The sequence below is a fragment of the Mesoplodon bidens genome (genome assembly GCF_964165515.1).
Source record: "Mesoplodon bidens genome assembly, chromosome: 14".
NCBI classification, from domain to species: domain Eukaryota; kingdom Metazoa; phylum Chordata; class Mammalia; order Artiodactyla; family Ziphiidae; genus Mesoplodon; species Mesoplodon bidens.
The window spans coordinates 35,419,625-35,435,450 of NC_138170.1; the positions used below are offsets into that span (position 1 = coordinate 35,419,625).

At 37.8% G+C, this 15,826-nt stretch overlaps 1 protein-coding gene across 1 annotated transcript in view; it reads left to right on the plus strand.

The window, feature by feature from the left end:
- The window catches only part of PELI1 (pellino E3 ubiquitin protein ligase 1), a 49,451-nt gene that overhangs the window by 30,114 nt on the left and 3,511 nt on the right, over positions 1–15,826 (plus strand). The window contains exons 2-4 of the mRNA XM_081254395.1: positions 7,064–7,203; positions 9,954–10,083; positions 13,542–13,643. Coding sequence (XP_081110521.1) covers positions 7,133–7,203; positions 9,954–10,083; positions 13,542–13,643 — 303 coding nt within the window. The 5' untranslated portion in view covers positions 7,064–7,132. The remainder of the gene's footprint in view (positions 1–7,063; positions 7,204–9,953; positions 10,084–13,541; positions 13,644–15,826) is intronic.

Genomic DNA, 15,826 nt, shown 5'->3' on the forward strand with positions numbered 1-15,826 from the left:
CTCTGAGGGTGAAGAAGAATGGAGAGGAAGTTAGGGGATGGAGTGTGGGAAGGTGAGACATTTTTGATCATTACAACCAGGGGTGCTGCTGAACTTCTTAAAATGCACAGGCCAGCCCCCTGCCCCCATGTCAAAATTTTGTCAGTAGTGCCAAGGCTGAGAAACCCTAGTTTAGAGGAACAAATACTATCTGTGGGAAAGATGTTCATTGCTTTCCCATCAGGATGAAAATACGTTATCCCTGTAGCTGATGGAACATCAACATGTCATTTGGCCACCTTAAAAGGGGAGGCTGGGAGTTTGTCCAGGGGATGCCCTGTATCCTGAGAAGGGGAACATGGCCTTCACTTCCTTCAGTGCTATACTCAGAAGCCAGAAGACACCGACAGAAAGTAAAGTAGTAACCTCATACTCCTACAGCTGACACCATTATTTCTCCTATCCCTCCTCTCCTTTCATGGAAAAATCCTGCTTATTAATCCTGCTGGTTGCAAAAGAAGGAAGAAGGTGATTAATTTTTCACTCTTATCAAGCAGCTGCTATAAGTTTACCTCCCTCCAATCATCAGCTAAATTGGTCTCATAAAATGGCTCTACCACAAATATAAGAAAACAGTTCCTTCTGTTTGAGTCATCCTTTTGAAATCAACCACAGGAGAACTCTAGTGTAGATGGAAATCTGTTTCATCAGAGATAATATATGCAATCCACATTATATTTTTCACCATAAAGAAGCTTTATAACATTTTCATGTTTTAAAACATTTTCCTTTTTTTCCCAGCACCCCTTATGCCTGCTCACTTGCCCGCCAAAATAGGAGTGTTCAAAAGATTATGTAAACATCTTCCTAAGATCTGTTTTGTCCCTTGCTTGGTGTTTGTTTTGCTTCTTTCTATTTTTCAGGACAGGAATCTTGTACTTGGGTTTAGTGTGTAGTAAGCAAGCAAAAAGGCTGTGTGCAATGTAAAAAAAAAAAAGAAAAGTGTTATGTTGAGGGAGCAATTTGGACAAAGATTGGTTTCCCAGATTTCCTTCTTAAGGTAAAACTGACAATTACATATTGTGCAGAGTCTCTCCTTGCAAAGACTTGATAAGAAAACAATTGTATTTCACTGGCCTTTAAAGAACAAATGATTAGAATGTTGTATCGGTCAAATTAATGAGACTATTTCTAAGAAATATATTTTTATGGCTAATTATTCCTTGCCCACACAAAAAACAACACTATTCCAGAATATATTTATTTTAAAAATTTAACTTGAGAAGGTCCCTGCTGATGAGAACAGCATGCTTAGTTTTCAAGGATCAAGCAAAGCTTCAAAGTAATAGATATTATAGAAAACAGCCTTATTAATATCTTAGCAAGGTTTTCTTTATCATGTTTTTCAAGTCTCATGTAGAATTAATGGTGCTATTTCATATTCTTTGTGCTAGATCACCTTGGGGTAGGACTGAATATATGGGGTCAGACCAACTAACTTAATTGAATACCAACAGGTGGGGCCTGTGATTGAGGCATTAGAATATAAATACTTTATGTACATACCCATTTCATGTTCTCAGGAGCATGACTTAAGGAATTGATTTTGAATAATTCTGTATATTATTCAGATTTCAGAACACAGAGATTATATAATGAGAGTGAATCCAAGAGCACTATCTAACTGCTGGGCTTTAGGATTATACATAACCAGTACTACTAAAGTATTTTATTACAGATTTTAGATTATTAGATACAGAAATAGAAGCCAAGTTTGTGTTCCTGTGATTGAAATTTTGATATCACTGATAAAATATACCAAATCAGACCTTCTAAGGGACCTAACCCAGAGTAAGAATAATTGGGAATATGTTATTTTTCTTGGCTCATTTGGCCAGCGGTTCTAGAAAGTATAGAATGGTGCATATACACCAGCCCTACTCTACTAATTCCTTGTCAAAGCTAAAATCTGTTCCTTTTGCTATAGAGGCAATAGGACCAAATCTATAGTGCCATGTGCACATTACTTGTAAATTCTTATGTTAGGACCAGATGGTCTCATATATTTCCACCTCCAAAATTATCTTCATTTTACTTTAGTCGCTTCATCTTTAGAGTTGAGGAAACAGATTGCTTTGTTCAAAGAGAGAGCTAGAACTGGAACATAGGCTAATATTTGCTAGCCATGCTTTAAACTAATATCAGCCAAATATGGACATTCATGTATCATTTTCAGATTTTTGCCATATATGTGTACTTACTAATCCTATTAATACTATTGAAATTGACTTCTTTAAATAAGTTCTTTTTAAGGAAATTTCATTTGCTACTATAAATGAAAACCCCCCACTTCCTAAAAATAGAAAGTAACTCTAAAAAAGAATCTGAATCAAGACAAAGCAGTGTTATTAAAACTTAAGTTAAATTTTCAATTTAATTAATTCTTGCTGTTCTTGGTCAGAAGTGTGTCAAAGCAGTGTTTTCATGTTTGACGGCAGTACCTTAATTGTCTAAGAAGACCACATTTAAAACCTCTAGTTAAGCTTCTGCTTAGCTTTTTAAAATGGAATGCTTCTTTAGGGGAGAAAAGATATGGATACATGTTCATATATTAAAATATGATACAGTGTAGATTAGATGGTCTTGTTATATGGAACTAAATTGTTCTTTAATTAATTTTTCTTAAAACTTTTACATTTTTACATTGAAGGATTTAGTTAGCTTCACATCAGTTTCTTTTTCTAAATGGGGTATTTGATCAGTATAGTTTATTTTACTTGTGAACATTTCTGCACAAACTTAATGTCTCATAATTATGGTGTTATACCTATATATCGATTTCTGTAAACTTCGAACAATTTAATATATTAAAATCTGGTCATCAAAAGCAGATTTCATCTGGGGAGATGAGAAGATTTTATAGCATATTTGAAGGAAATGTTTTTCTTAAAATAGTTCTTTACGAATGTTTCATTTCTTTAATTTAGTAAGCAATTTTAAAATTTACCAACAAAAAAGTTAGTGTGTTTGTCTGGATTGCTGGTCTAAATGTGTATGTCAGTTACAAGGGAATAAAAGGGCATCAGAAAAGCTAAGCCTTGTTTTTTTACTTGTTCTTATTCATTGGGCTACAAATATTCTGTGTTGCCTCTCTCCAGAAGTGTTGCTGTACAAGCATATTTTACTGTAATGTAGAAAAAGGCAAGAAGGCATTTTTCATTCATGAGTTGCCTATGAAACCAATTAGTGGAAGGATAAAACCAAGAGACTTTCATGGGTTAGCTAGAAAAGTTTTCTTGTGAAACCTTCATAACAGGGCTATCAGGAAGACCAGCGAGAGAATAGATATAGGAAGTACCTGGTCCCATTAAACTTCTGATAAAATAGACATCATAGTATTGTGGGGATTATTTATTGTAGTGATTTTTCTGGCTTATCAGAAGTGCTAGTCTTTTGTTTTTCATACATGTGTCAAATTTATATATATATATTTTTTTTTTTTTTTCTTTTTTTTTTGTGGTACGCGGGCCTCTCACTGTTGTGGCCTCTCCCATTGCGGAGCACAGGCTCTGGATGCGCAGTCTCAGTGGCCATGGCTCACGGGCCCAGCTGCTCCGCGGCATGTGGGATCTTCCCGGACCGGGGCACAAACCCGTGTCCCCTGCATCGGCAGGCGGACTCTCAACCACTGCGCCACCAGGGAAGCCCTCAAATTTATATTTTTAATTAAACTTTTTATTTTGAGGTAATTGTAGATTCACATGCAGTTGTAAGAAATAATACAGAGAGAGAGAGAGATCCTTTGTACCCTTTACACAGTTCCCCCCAGTGGTAATAGTTGCAAAACTATATAGTACAATATCACAGCCAGAATATTGACATTGATAAGGATACAGAACATTTCCATCACCACTGTGGTTCTTTCCTGTTGCCTTTTTGTAGCCACGCCCACTTCCCTCCTACTCCCACCCCGTCCTTAACCTGTGGCAACCACTTACCTGTTTTCTGTTTCCATAATTTTGTCATTTCAAGAATGTTCTATAAATGGAATCATACATAACCTTTTGAGCTTAGATTTTTATACTCAGCATAATTCTCTAGAGAGTTGTCCATGTTGTTTCATGTACCAATAGTTTGTTCCTTTTTCTTGCTGAGTACTATTCCATAGTATGGGTTTAATCATCCACTCAGTAAAGAACATCTGGGTTGATTCCAATTTTTGGCTGTTGCAAACAAAGCTGCTATAAACATTTATGTACAAGTTTTGTGTGAACATAAGTCTTGATTTCTTTGCAAGAAATGCCCAGGAGTACAATATATGTATTACCTTAAATAATTGCCTTAAATATTTCCTTTACATACATTTGGAACTACATAGGACAGTGTTAAAATTTTTGCTTTGACCTTCAGACCTAATGCAGAAAATTCAAGAAAAGGAAAGCTTATTTACCCATATTTTTACTACCATGTTCTTTCTTCTTTTCTGATGTTCCAAGTTTTTTTTCTTATTTAGCTTCTGTCTAGAGAATTCCCTCTAGCCATTCTATTAGAGTAGATCTGCTGGTGACAGATTCTCTTAATTTCCCCTCATCTGAGAATGTCTTGATTTCCCCTCCATTTTTGTTGGGTGTAGGAATCTGGTTGACAGTTATTTCCCTTCGGCACTTGAAAAGGGCCACTTTCTTCTGGCTTCTATAGTTTCTGGTGAAAAATTAATTGTCATTCTAATTGTTTTTCCCCCATAGGTAAGGTGTAGTTTTTCTCTGACTGCTTTTAAGAAAATTTCTTTGCCTTTAGTTTTCAAAAGTTTAATTATGATGTGTCTTGGCATATATTTCTTTAGTTCTATCCTGTGTGGGGTTTGTTCAGCTTCCTGAATCTGTGGTTTTGTTTCTCTTTTCAGATTTGGTGAGTTTCAGTCATTACTTCTTTTTATTTTTTTATTTTTTTTATTTTTTATTTTTTTTTTGCGGTACGTGGGCTTCTCACTGCTGTGGCCTCTCCCGTTGCGGAGCACAGGCTCCAGATGCGCAGGCTCAGCGGCCATGGCTCACGGGGCCAGCTGCTCCGCGGCATGTGGGATCTTCCCGGACCGGGGCACAAACCCGTGTCCCCTGCATCGGCAGGCGGACTCTCAACCACTGCGCCACCAGGGAAGCCCAGTCATTATTTCTTTGAGTACTTTTTCAGCTCCACTCTTTCTCCTTTCATTCTGGACTCTGGTGATAAAAATATTAGATCTTTAGCTGTAGCCCCACAGGTCCATGAGGCTCTGTTTTTTTGTTGTTTTTTGTTTTCCAGTCTATTTTTCTCTCTGTTGTTCACACTGGGTACTTTCTGTCTTCCAGTTCACTGATCCTTTACTACATTCCTTCCATTCTGGGTTGAGCCCATCCAGTGAACTTTATATATCTTCTGTTTCTTTGCAGAGACTTTCTGTTTTTTGTTTTGTTTTTTTTTTTTTTTGCAGTACGTGGGCCTCTCACCGCTGTGGCCTCTCCCGTTGTGGAGCACAGGCTCCAGATGCGCAGGCTCAGCAGCCATGGCTCGTGGCCCAGCCGCTCCATGGCATGTGGGATCCTCCCGGACCGGGGCACGAACCCATGTCCCCTGCATCGGCAGGCGGACTCTCAACCACTGCGCCACCAGGGAAGCCCGAGACTTTCTGTTTTTTTGTTTGTTTGTTTGTCTGTCCCAAACTTGTTTGTAATTGGTTACTGAAGCATTTTTATCATGACTGATTTAAAGTCTTTGTTAGATAATTCTCACATCTGTGTCATCTAAGTTTTGGCATCTGTTGATTATCTTTTTGCATTGTTTTAATTCTGTCTAGTTCTTGATATAATAAATGGGGTTTTTTGAAACCTGGACTTTTTTTTTTTTTTTTTTTTTTGGTACGCGGGCCTCTCACTGTTGTGGCCTTTCCCGTTGCGGAGCACAGGCTCCGGACACGCAGGCTCAGCGGCCATGGTTCACGGGCCCAGCCGCTCCACGGCATGTGGGATCTTCCTGGACCGGGGCACGAACCCGTGTCCCCTGCATCGGCAGGCAGACTCTCAACCACTGCGCCACCAGGGAAGCCCAAACCTGGACATTTTTGTATTAAGTTCTGACACTGGATATTATCCAGACCTTCTGTTTTCACTGGCTTTTCCTCACATTGCTCTGTCAGGGGAAGAGGGGGAGCCTCTTTGTTACTGCCAGGTGGACATGGAAGTCCAGGTTCCCTCCTCAGCCTCCATTGACACCTGAGGGAAGGAGATCCTGCTGAGTCCAGGATGGAAGTCCAGGCTCCCTGTGGTCTCCACTGACAGCACTAGGGCATGCTGGGTGGGGTGGGGCATGTTACTAGCCAACAGGCTGGAAGTGCTGGCTTTCTACTTGGCCTGCTCTGACACTACCTGTGGCAGGGGCAGGGCCAGGGGAGGTCAGGCCACCTCATTATGGCCTCATGAGGTAGAAGTCTGGGCTCCCCACTCAGGCCTTGCCGGTGAAGGTGGTGGTAGAGTCACAGTGTTTTCTGTGGTGTTGGCTGCAGTAGAGCAGTTATTGTCAAAAGTTTTCTGTCTTGCTAAGGCTGCCGTTTTCTTGTTCCTTTGATTAGAGAGGCCAGGCATTTGTCAGGTGTTTGTTCGTTTGTTCTTCTGTCTGCCAGTTTGGCATTTCCAGGTTGCTAGATTCTTCAGCTCCAAGTCTGGGATTATATTAGGCAAAAAGAAAACCCAAAGAACTCGCCACTGAGTCGTTCCTTGGACCCGGAGGCCCCTAACTATTCTGCCTTCTCTCTACTTTTCGGAGTCTTCTTATGTATTATATATAATGTCCAGGGTTTTTAGTTATAATTAACAGAAATAGTAGGGAAAATAATGTCTACTTCATCTTCCTGGAACCAGAAGTTGCTAAATTTACATTTTTAATGTATTTAAACAGTTATATCAAATATATAACCATTATTGAGGAAAATGTCACATACTTTATGTATTATGTGCATAATATTGTGCTCACAAAGACTGCTAGAAAAGAACACCTTTATTTAAACTGAAATTCATTGTTCAAATTATTAATGAAAACTTTTCCCCTCTAGGAAATAATGCAAAAGGTGTCCCAAGGCTCCTGACCAGTGAACAGAGATTTGAGAAAAACAGCCAAGCTCATGTTTTCTCCTGATCAAGAAAATCATCCATCCAAAGCACCAGTAAAATACGGTGAACTCATTGTCTTAGGGTAAGGTTTCCCCATCTGATGAGCGTATAATTGAATGATATATGGTAACTTGAACATCTAGGTTAAAAGTACCTTTTTTAGAATTTATATCCTACCTATTTCCAAAGAGTATTTAAAGCTACAGAATAATATTACCAAATCAAGAAACTCCTTTAATTCTCATTTTAATATCATCTTTTATAAGTGCTCAAATGCTACATAAACTCTGCCTCACCCTCACCCCTAGAAAGGACAAACCTTAAAGATGAAGTAAAAGAGCTATTTGTCTAAAGTCACATGGCCAGTCCATTTGTCTTTCCTGTCCCTTCTTTTAGAAAACTTGCCTCAGCTGACTTTACCAAAAATCCCCTCTCTGCTTAGGTGATTTCATGTAGGTTAGTATTTATTTATTCCTTTCCCCTCTAAGGCAGTGGCTGCTTTGTGCTTATGGTCCTGTACTTGAAGAAAAGAGTTGTATAGACATGACGATATGATGATTCTGCAGCCAGGACCTTGCTACTTGTTTACTTCAAAAGTAATCTCATCCATTCAACTCACACAGATACAATCTGTGATTGAGGAATAGATGATTCCATTATTTCAGTTTATTCAATCTAAACTTGCCACAGCTGTCAAAATGGAGACACAGTGTTACTCTGTTTACTGGAGATCTCAGAAACTAGAAATTGTGAAATTTACTTTCCCCCTACTGTTTCTCTCCTGCCTAAAAAGCAGCTCTAGACATTACAACATGTTTTAGAATCAGGTTGGTGCAAATTCTTCTTTAAGTGAGAATGTGTCCATTGTTTCAGATAAGAAAGTAAGAAAAACTGGGGAGATAATATGGCATTACTGAGCTTGACTGGAAGCCAGGAATCCTGGATTCCAGTGCTTATTCCAGCACTGCTAGCTGTATGGCCTTAGGCAAGTCAGTTAACCATTCTGGGCCTTAGTTTCCTCTTCTGTAAAATGGCAGTTAGACAAGATCATCTAAGGTCCTTTGAGATTAAAAAAAAAAAAAGTTTTTTTTTCCCAAAAACAATTTAAAAGATTATAAACAATATAGTGACTACAATATTACAATTTCAGATCACATAGATTTTGATGTATTAATGACAAACAGCTTTTAACCACCAAAAACTATTCAAAGTTAAATTCTTCAGGAAATTTGAGTCATTTGAAGACTTAGAATTTAAAATTTAGTATATGGTTTAAACTGGCTCTTTTGGCCCAGCAGTTTCTCAGTTAATCTTATCAGTAGTAGTTGTCTCTGTACCTGGCACTTGGTATCTTAAAATGCAAATAATGCTTCTTCTCAACCCTCTAGAAGGAGACATCAAGCTGCATAAGGTTGTCAGTTTCATGCTGTTGCTCTTTAAAAAAGAGCTCTGAGCTGCAGGAACACAGTGTGGGAATAGAGAGCATATGTCCAGGAGAGGAATAAGGCAAGCTCTGGGTGGACAGTAGTGAGGGGCAGTGAAGAGCCCACAGTGGGTGGGCTGGGGCCAGCACAGCCTAGAATAGCAGACTTCATGCATTAGCTGCGGGCACCACTCTGAACTTCCAGCAGGGGTTTTCTCCAGTAGAGTCAGAGTGTGTGACATTTTATAAAGCTTCAGTGTAATTCTGTATCTGACAGTCTTTGAGTAAACTCCCTTCCCTTCCTTGCCAGACACTAATATAGGCCATTTTACAAGTACATTCTCCTCCACCCTCAAAACTGTCCCCATTCCTTGCCTCATTTTCCCCCAGATTAACCAACTGTAAATAAGAAACCATCAAACCAAAGATTTTTGTCGGGCGGTGAGGGGTTAGTACATGAGGAGAGATTATTATTAAGCTAAGGTTCATGCCGCAACGGTGCAGTAAAGAATGAAAAAAGAATGACAAACACCTGGATTCCAATTCTAGCTTTGCCAGTGTCACTTGTTTGACCTTCAGGAAATAACTTAATTCCTCTGAGCATCTGAGGAACTTAATTCCTCTGAGGGATAACTTAATTCCTAACCTGTAACAGTGGCTAGTGGTGCCAGTCTCGCAGTTTTTATGAGAATGGATTAAGGGAGGTGATGTGTGGAATAGAACCCACTAGTGCCTAGTACATAGTAAACACCCAAATGTTTTGAACTTTTTTCCTATTAGTTCAGTCCTTGCTTAGCTTTAGGGCATATATATGCTATCATGGAGAAATGGTCATAAGGTCTGAACAACAAAAGTATGTTTAACTGCCACTTAGTTACACTCAGTCAGGCAGGTTTTGCTGACATAATGTGAATGTGAGTGTGTACATGCAAGTAGCTGAGACTTAAACAAATCTAAAAATTCCTTATTTCAGAAGTTCAGTTATTTATAAAGTGTTTGGTTCATAGTTAAAGAAGATTATATTGTACTTTTAAAGGTTGTATTAGCACATGCAAACATTCACCTTTTTTAAAAAATAGAATGAGTCATAAGAAGTCAGATATGCCATTAATCAGCTCTTGATTATCTTGAATAAAAGAGGGAAGGAAAATATAGATAATTCAAAGCTGTGTGTAATCCAAAAGGTACTTCTCTGTGACTTCGAATGTCACCAGAAAGAATCTTATTTTGTTTCACACTCAGGCAGCTGGTCTGAGGATCAGCAATTGCTAGAAGTTAATTCCAGACACTTATAATCTGCTAATACATAATTAATTGGGGATTGGTCCTCTAAGACAGTGTAAAACATTTGTTTTAGAATTGGTGTGGTTCTTACATGAAATTCCCTAAACTTTTTTCTCCTCCATCAGGTATAATGGGTCTCTCCCAAACGGCGATAGAGGAAGGAGGAAAAGTAGGTTTGCTTTGTTTAAAAGACCTAAGGCAAATGGGGTGAAGCCCAGCACTGTGCATATTGCTTGTACTCCTCAGGCTGCAAAGGTAAAAAACAACAACAACAACAACAAAAAACCCCAAAATAAAAACTAAATGAATTAACTTGGAGAAACTGAAAGACTTGTACTTGCTGTTTATATTCTCTAGCGTTCCCTTCACATTGTGTATCAGTGGGTGGAAATTAGAAGGAAATAATTCCTTTTTCTTATTAAAAAGGTGTGGGTGGGGTGGGGCCAGGGCTTTATGTAGTATTTGGAATTGTGAAACTCCCCTGAGAAGTAGGGCGTCCTGCTGTTACCAGAGAGACCCTGCCTGGGCTGGGCAGGGAATGTGGTTCATAATATTTGTATTCAGGTACTAAGAAGCATGTTTGGATGGGGTGATTTTTTTAACTAAAGATCCTATGGATGCTCTTGTTTTTATATTTTGTTTTATGATCCTCATGGCTTTTAGCATACTGCCTTGAACACAGTAGACCTGAATAATTATTAAATTGAATCAAAGCTATGAAAGCAAATACCCAATTGTGTCTATAATATAACTTCTCAATCTCCTGGCCTATTTAATGCTTCTCACCCCCTTTTTATTTCCCAACCAAGATCTCAAGAAGCTGGGCCACCATTTCAGGACCCTTGGGCTTTTCCTAGACAATAAGGGGGAATTTTCAGATCTTTACATTTCCTGTGAATTCCTCTACTTCCAATTTTATAACAGACTGAATTTGATACTGTGGTGAGTGAATAAAAATTACAAAGAGTTCTTTGACTTCTGGAAGTATCTATATTTTGAGCTAAGCAGCCCCAGAATGTACATTATATTACACCATCTGAGGTGTATTTTTGTAGGTTTAATAAACGAGAGAGAAATTGGCATACAGTGCCTTGCTGTAGGTCACAGCTCTGGTCCCTGAAGTCAGTTGGATTTTTGGCTTTGTTTTATATCCAGTGTGGTGTCTAAACAAGAGTTCTCATGCCTTGAGTAGTGTCCTCTTTTACTGTTCGAGAACCAGTGAATGTAGAAAAGGGACAGTTTCTTTTAGGTGTTTCTTTCTGCTCCTTTGCAGAGAAGGGATGTGCTGATAAATAATAAGCAGGTGGTGGAGTGAAAGGCTTATTGATCCAATCTGAGGAGCTTCTTTCCAGTATTTCCCTACAGAAATGCTCTTGACATTTTGGGTGTGCCAATTCTTCTTTATGCAGGACTGTCCTACATGTTGCAGGATATTTAATATTCTTGGTCCCCAGCCACTAAATGCCATTTAAGCCCTCAAATCATTGTGACGGCCAAAAAATGCACCTACGTATTTCCAAATTCCCCTTACACAGATAACATTACCTCTGGTTGAGACCCAGTATCAAATCTTTCTGATCCTTCTATAATTTCCTCTTCTGTACTTTTCTTCATATTTTTACTGTCATGCTCCTAATGTTTCATTGTTGGCTCCTTTTCATCTTTACTAGGCAACAAGAATCTTAGGGGTCAAAAATTGACATTTTCCTCTTTCAATTTTGGAGGGATGTGGTAATGAGGTCATGAAGAAAACTAATTGTTGAGTCTGGCAGTCATCTGGGATGACTGGTTAAACCCTGCCTTCCAGTCCAGTGAGAACTTGACGTAGTTCTTATTCTCAATCTAGGAGTAGGTCTGATAGTTTAAAAAACAAACAGGGCTTCCCTGGTGGCACAGTGGTTGAGAGTCCGCCTGCCGATGCAGGGGACACGGGTTCGTGCCCCGGTCCGGGAGGATCCCACATGCCGCAGAGCGGCTGGGCCCGTGAGCCATGGCCGCTGAGCCTGTGCGTCCGGAGCCTGTGCTCTGCAACAGGAGAGGCTGCAACAGGAGAGGCCACAACAGTGAGAGGCCCGCGTACCACAAAAAAAAAAAAAAAAAAAAAAAAGCAACAGAAAAAAAACCCACAGCTTACAATCTCAAAGTACACAAAACCTTTGTTTTTAAATCTCTTTAGCTGTTAAGAATTAACTTCCAAAATACTGAGCAATTCTTTCATTGAAAAATCAGCTGCTTAATGTTGAGTTAAAATAATTATAGGCTTTTAAACCTTTAAAACCATTTTGTAATGTTTATGAACACATAAATGTGTAGTAAAACATGTTAAGCACATGCACGGGAGTGACCTACACTGCACTCTTGAGGTTCAGTACCTCTACAGAGAGAGGGGAGTAGGGAAGGACATGTAGGCAGCCTTCATTATATCTGCAGTTTAATTTCTTTTAAAAAATCAGAAGCAAAAATGGCATTAGTAAGAATGATAAAGCTGGGTAGTTAGTACCCAGGTGTTTGTTTATTCTCTTTGTATATTTGAAATATTCACGATCTTAATTATCTTAAAACTATGGGTTTAAGGCTTTATCTATTACAGATTAGCTACAAATTAAAACCAAGTAAAATTTTATAATGCCAAAGTTCTAGTTAAGAAAGTTTTTTCATTTAGCCTCTTTACTGCCTATAGTCATTCTTCTGTGTCTTTCTGTTTTTTCTTTTATGCAACCTGTTTCCACTTCCTTTGTGCAGGTTTTCCCCCCTCTGCTATTATCGTCAACTCATATACATAGAAAACGCCTGAAAACAAAACTGAAAAGTTCTTTTTAGCAATGTTTTTAGTTTGGCATAAGTCAGAAGTACGGTCATAAGCATTGTATCCATTTCCTTTGGTATGTTTAATCATCCTATGAATTTTTCTGTATCTAGCCCAGCATATGGCAAATATTTGTCATCTATAAAGTCACAGAATGGCTAGGAAAACCAATTATCTCTGCTTATTTGTTAACTTTACACCTCTTTGAGTTACTTTAAAAATAAGATTTGTCTTATCTTGCAAAATTTTGTATTTTCTCCTTATCAGAGCACTACTGAGTACCGCTTTCAGTTTCTACCTGGGATTTGGTTTCGATTACCTTATAATTAAAAATACTTATAATGGAGACTCAGATTGTATAATGTTTTTATACAGTGAACTTATGTTCTTACTCTATAATTGCTTCAGTGTACAGGCATACCTCATATATTTGGGGTTCAGTTCTAGACCACCACAATAAAGCAAATCACAATAAATTTTTTTGGTTTCCCAGTGCATACAAAAGTTATGTTTACACTATGCTGTATGCTACTAAGTGTGCAATAATAGCATTATGTCTAAAAAAATAATGTATATACCTTAATTTAAAAATACTTTATTGCTAAAAAATGCTAACCATCATCTGACAATGCAGAGTTGCCACAAACCTTCAGTTTGTTTAAAAAAAATGCAATATCTGTGAAGCATAATAAAATGAGGTCTGCCTGAATTCTTCCGCATCCCACTTAACCTAAGAAACCACTGTCACAGCCGAGGTTACGCAAGAGTTATTAATCTCTACCCTAAATTTCAGGGGGAAAATGTGTTACACATGTAATAAATAGATGACCTTTCTTTTTTTATGAAAAGGTTGTCTATTTTGATTGACCTAGCTGCTAATTTTTGCTATTGATCTTTCCTTCCTTAGGCAATAAGCAACAAGGACCAGCATAGCATATCATACACCTTGTCTCGGGCCCAGACAGTGGTGGTTGAATATACTCATGACAGCAACACTGATATGTTTCAGGTATTGTAACATCTACATTTTTTTTTAAGTTAAAAACCTGTTGTAAGTGACTTGTGCTGTGGTCTGATTAAGGATTGTCATATTTTAATGCATTTCATTAAAACATATTGATTTCTAAACCCCATATGTAGAAGTCCATGTAGCATGGTTAAAAGATGGGCTCTGAAATCAGAATTCCTGGTAAACATTAATTAGTTACTCTCTGCCACAGTTTCCTCCTATAAAGTGCAGATAATAGAACTTCCCTCAGATGACTATTAGGAGGCTTAAATGTGTTAATACCTATAAAGTCCTCAGAACTGTGCCGGGTACCTGGTAAACACTTAACTGGTAATATTAGTAGCTATAATAATTATTAGCTATTATTATCTAAAAAAAGGAACCAAGAGATATTTTGTACACATTTATGATTTTTTTTTTTTTTTTTTTGCTATTACTTGTCACCTTCCTCTCTAGGCAACTGAAACTACAGGCAGTTTCTAACTGTTCACATCATATATGTGGAGTCAAACTTGCTTCTCAGCACATATTTGGTCAAAGCTATTGGCAATAACAGTTTTTATTTCTCTCATTCTTTGTACCAATCCAGTGCTGATGGTTTTATAAATTGATAGATGATAGAAAAGCTAAACCCAAAGACATAAGTAAAATTCATGATATCTTCTCCCTTAATACTGGGTTTTGTAAGGCCTTGGGCTTTTTTGAAACAAATGAGACATAAAGTACCTAATAATGTTGTTCTTATAATTGTAGTCCCAATGACTTCTCAGTTTTTCTTTATTTTAAAGAATTAAATGAATATGAAAAGGCCTGGAGGTGTCTTTGCTGTAGTCAGTAACAAAGTATTTCTTTAAAGTCACTATCCCCCACATCCTTTTAATGGAATGCTGAATTTTTTAGAACAGTAGAAATATTTTTAGTTCCAAAGGTCTGAGACCATTTTCTTTGGATATCATATTCTTAAAAATAAAGGGACATCCAATGTTACATTTTTTAGCCAACAAATTTCCCCCTAACACTATCCAAACTAAATAAAGACTTTGTACTTGGTGGCAGGATAAAAACACTGAAGAATTTTATCTAAAAGTGTGCTGATATAAGGAATTCTTAAAGCTCAACTATGCAAAGAATGACTTAAGAGTCGTCATCTTTGTAAAGGGTCAATATTTTTTCTTAGTAACGGTATTCTTTAATTTTTATGATACTACTTTATAACAAATACATTAATGAACTGATTTCTAAATGTTTACTTTAAAACTCTGTGACATTTGTCACTTTTGTCATCTCTTCCACTGATTTCCTTTTTTCTTCTCAACATTCATCTTCCAAAATGAAATTAATTTATACTTGCTAGACCTTTGAAGATGTTTAATTCACTGACACCTCACCCAGCAGAGCTTTGTTCTAAGAACCTTGTCTCTCTGAAACATGGCCAAGAACGAGGAAGAAAACAAAAAGGACATCTAGGCATATAAGATAAATGCCACAAAGTCCATGCACTTTTCCCTGCTCCCTGGAGAATCCCTTAGGCCATCACTAAGAACCTTTTGAAATACTATTCTTTGAAGTTTGGTTATTTGATTTCTCAACCCATGGCAGAATTAGAGTAACTAGTTAGAGGAGGGGTATGCTGCTAGAGACAAATATGCCCAACAGCAAGAAATGATAGCTGACAACCTGACAGAAAAGACACAAGAATCCTGTGAAGTATACATCAGACCTCAAAGCACGGCTTTGTAAGCCTTTAACATAAGGATCAGCATTCCTCTACACCTTTATAGCACCTGAAGACATCAGTGCAGTTCATAAAGGTATTCATAGTGTAATGTCCTGGAGTCATCATAAAAGATTTACTTTTATGTTCATTATATTCTGTTAAGGAAACTAGAGTAATACATGGTAGACATATTTCTGTCCAAAGGGGTTAAAATTAAAATCTTCAGCCACCCAGAAATCTCAGCCATCCTAAACTCTTCATTCCCTGAGGTTTCATATACTCTGGGTTGTAAGTTCCTACTTAATTTTATGCTCTGAGTGATTACTACATCAGAGGAAATGTGACAGATTGGTTTTCAAGGGTGTAGATGCCCCAGAGTTAAGTATGATAAGTTTGAGCATTAGAAATTTCAGAGGCTTAATGATTTCACCTTACTGTTTGTGCCTTTCTTGAGTGGATTTTCCAT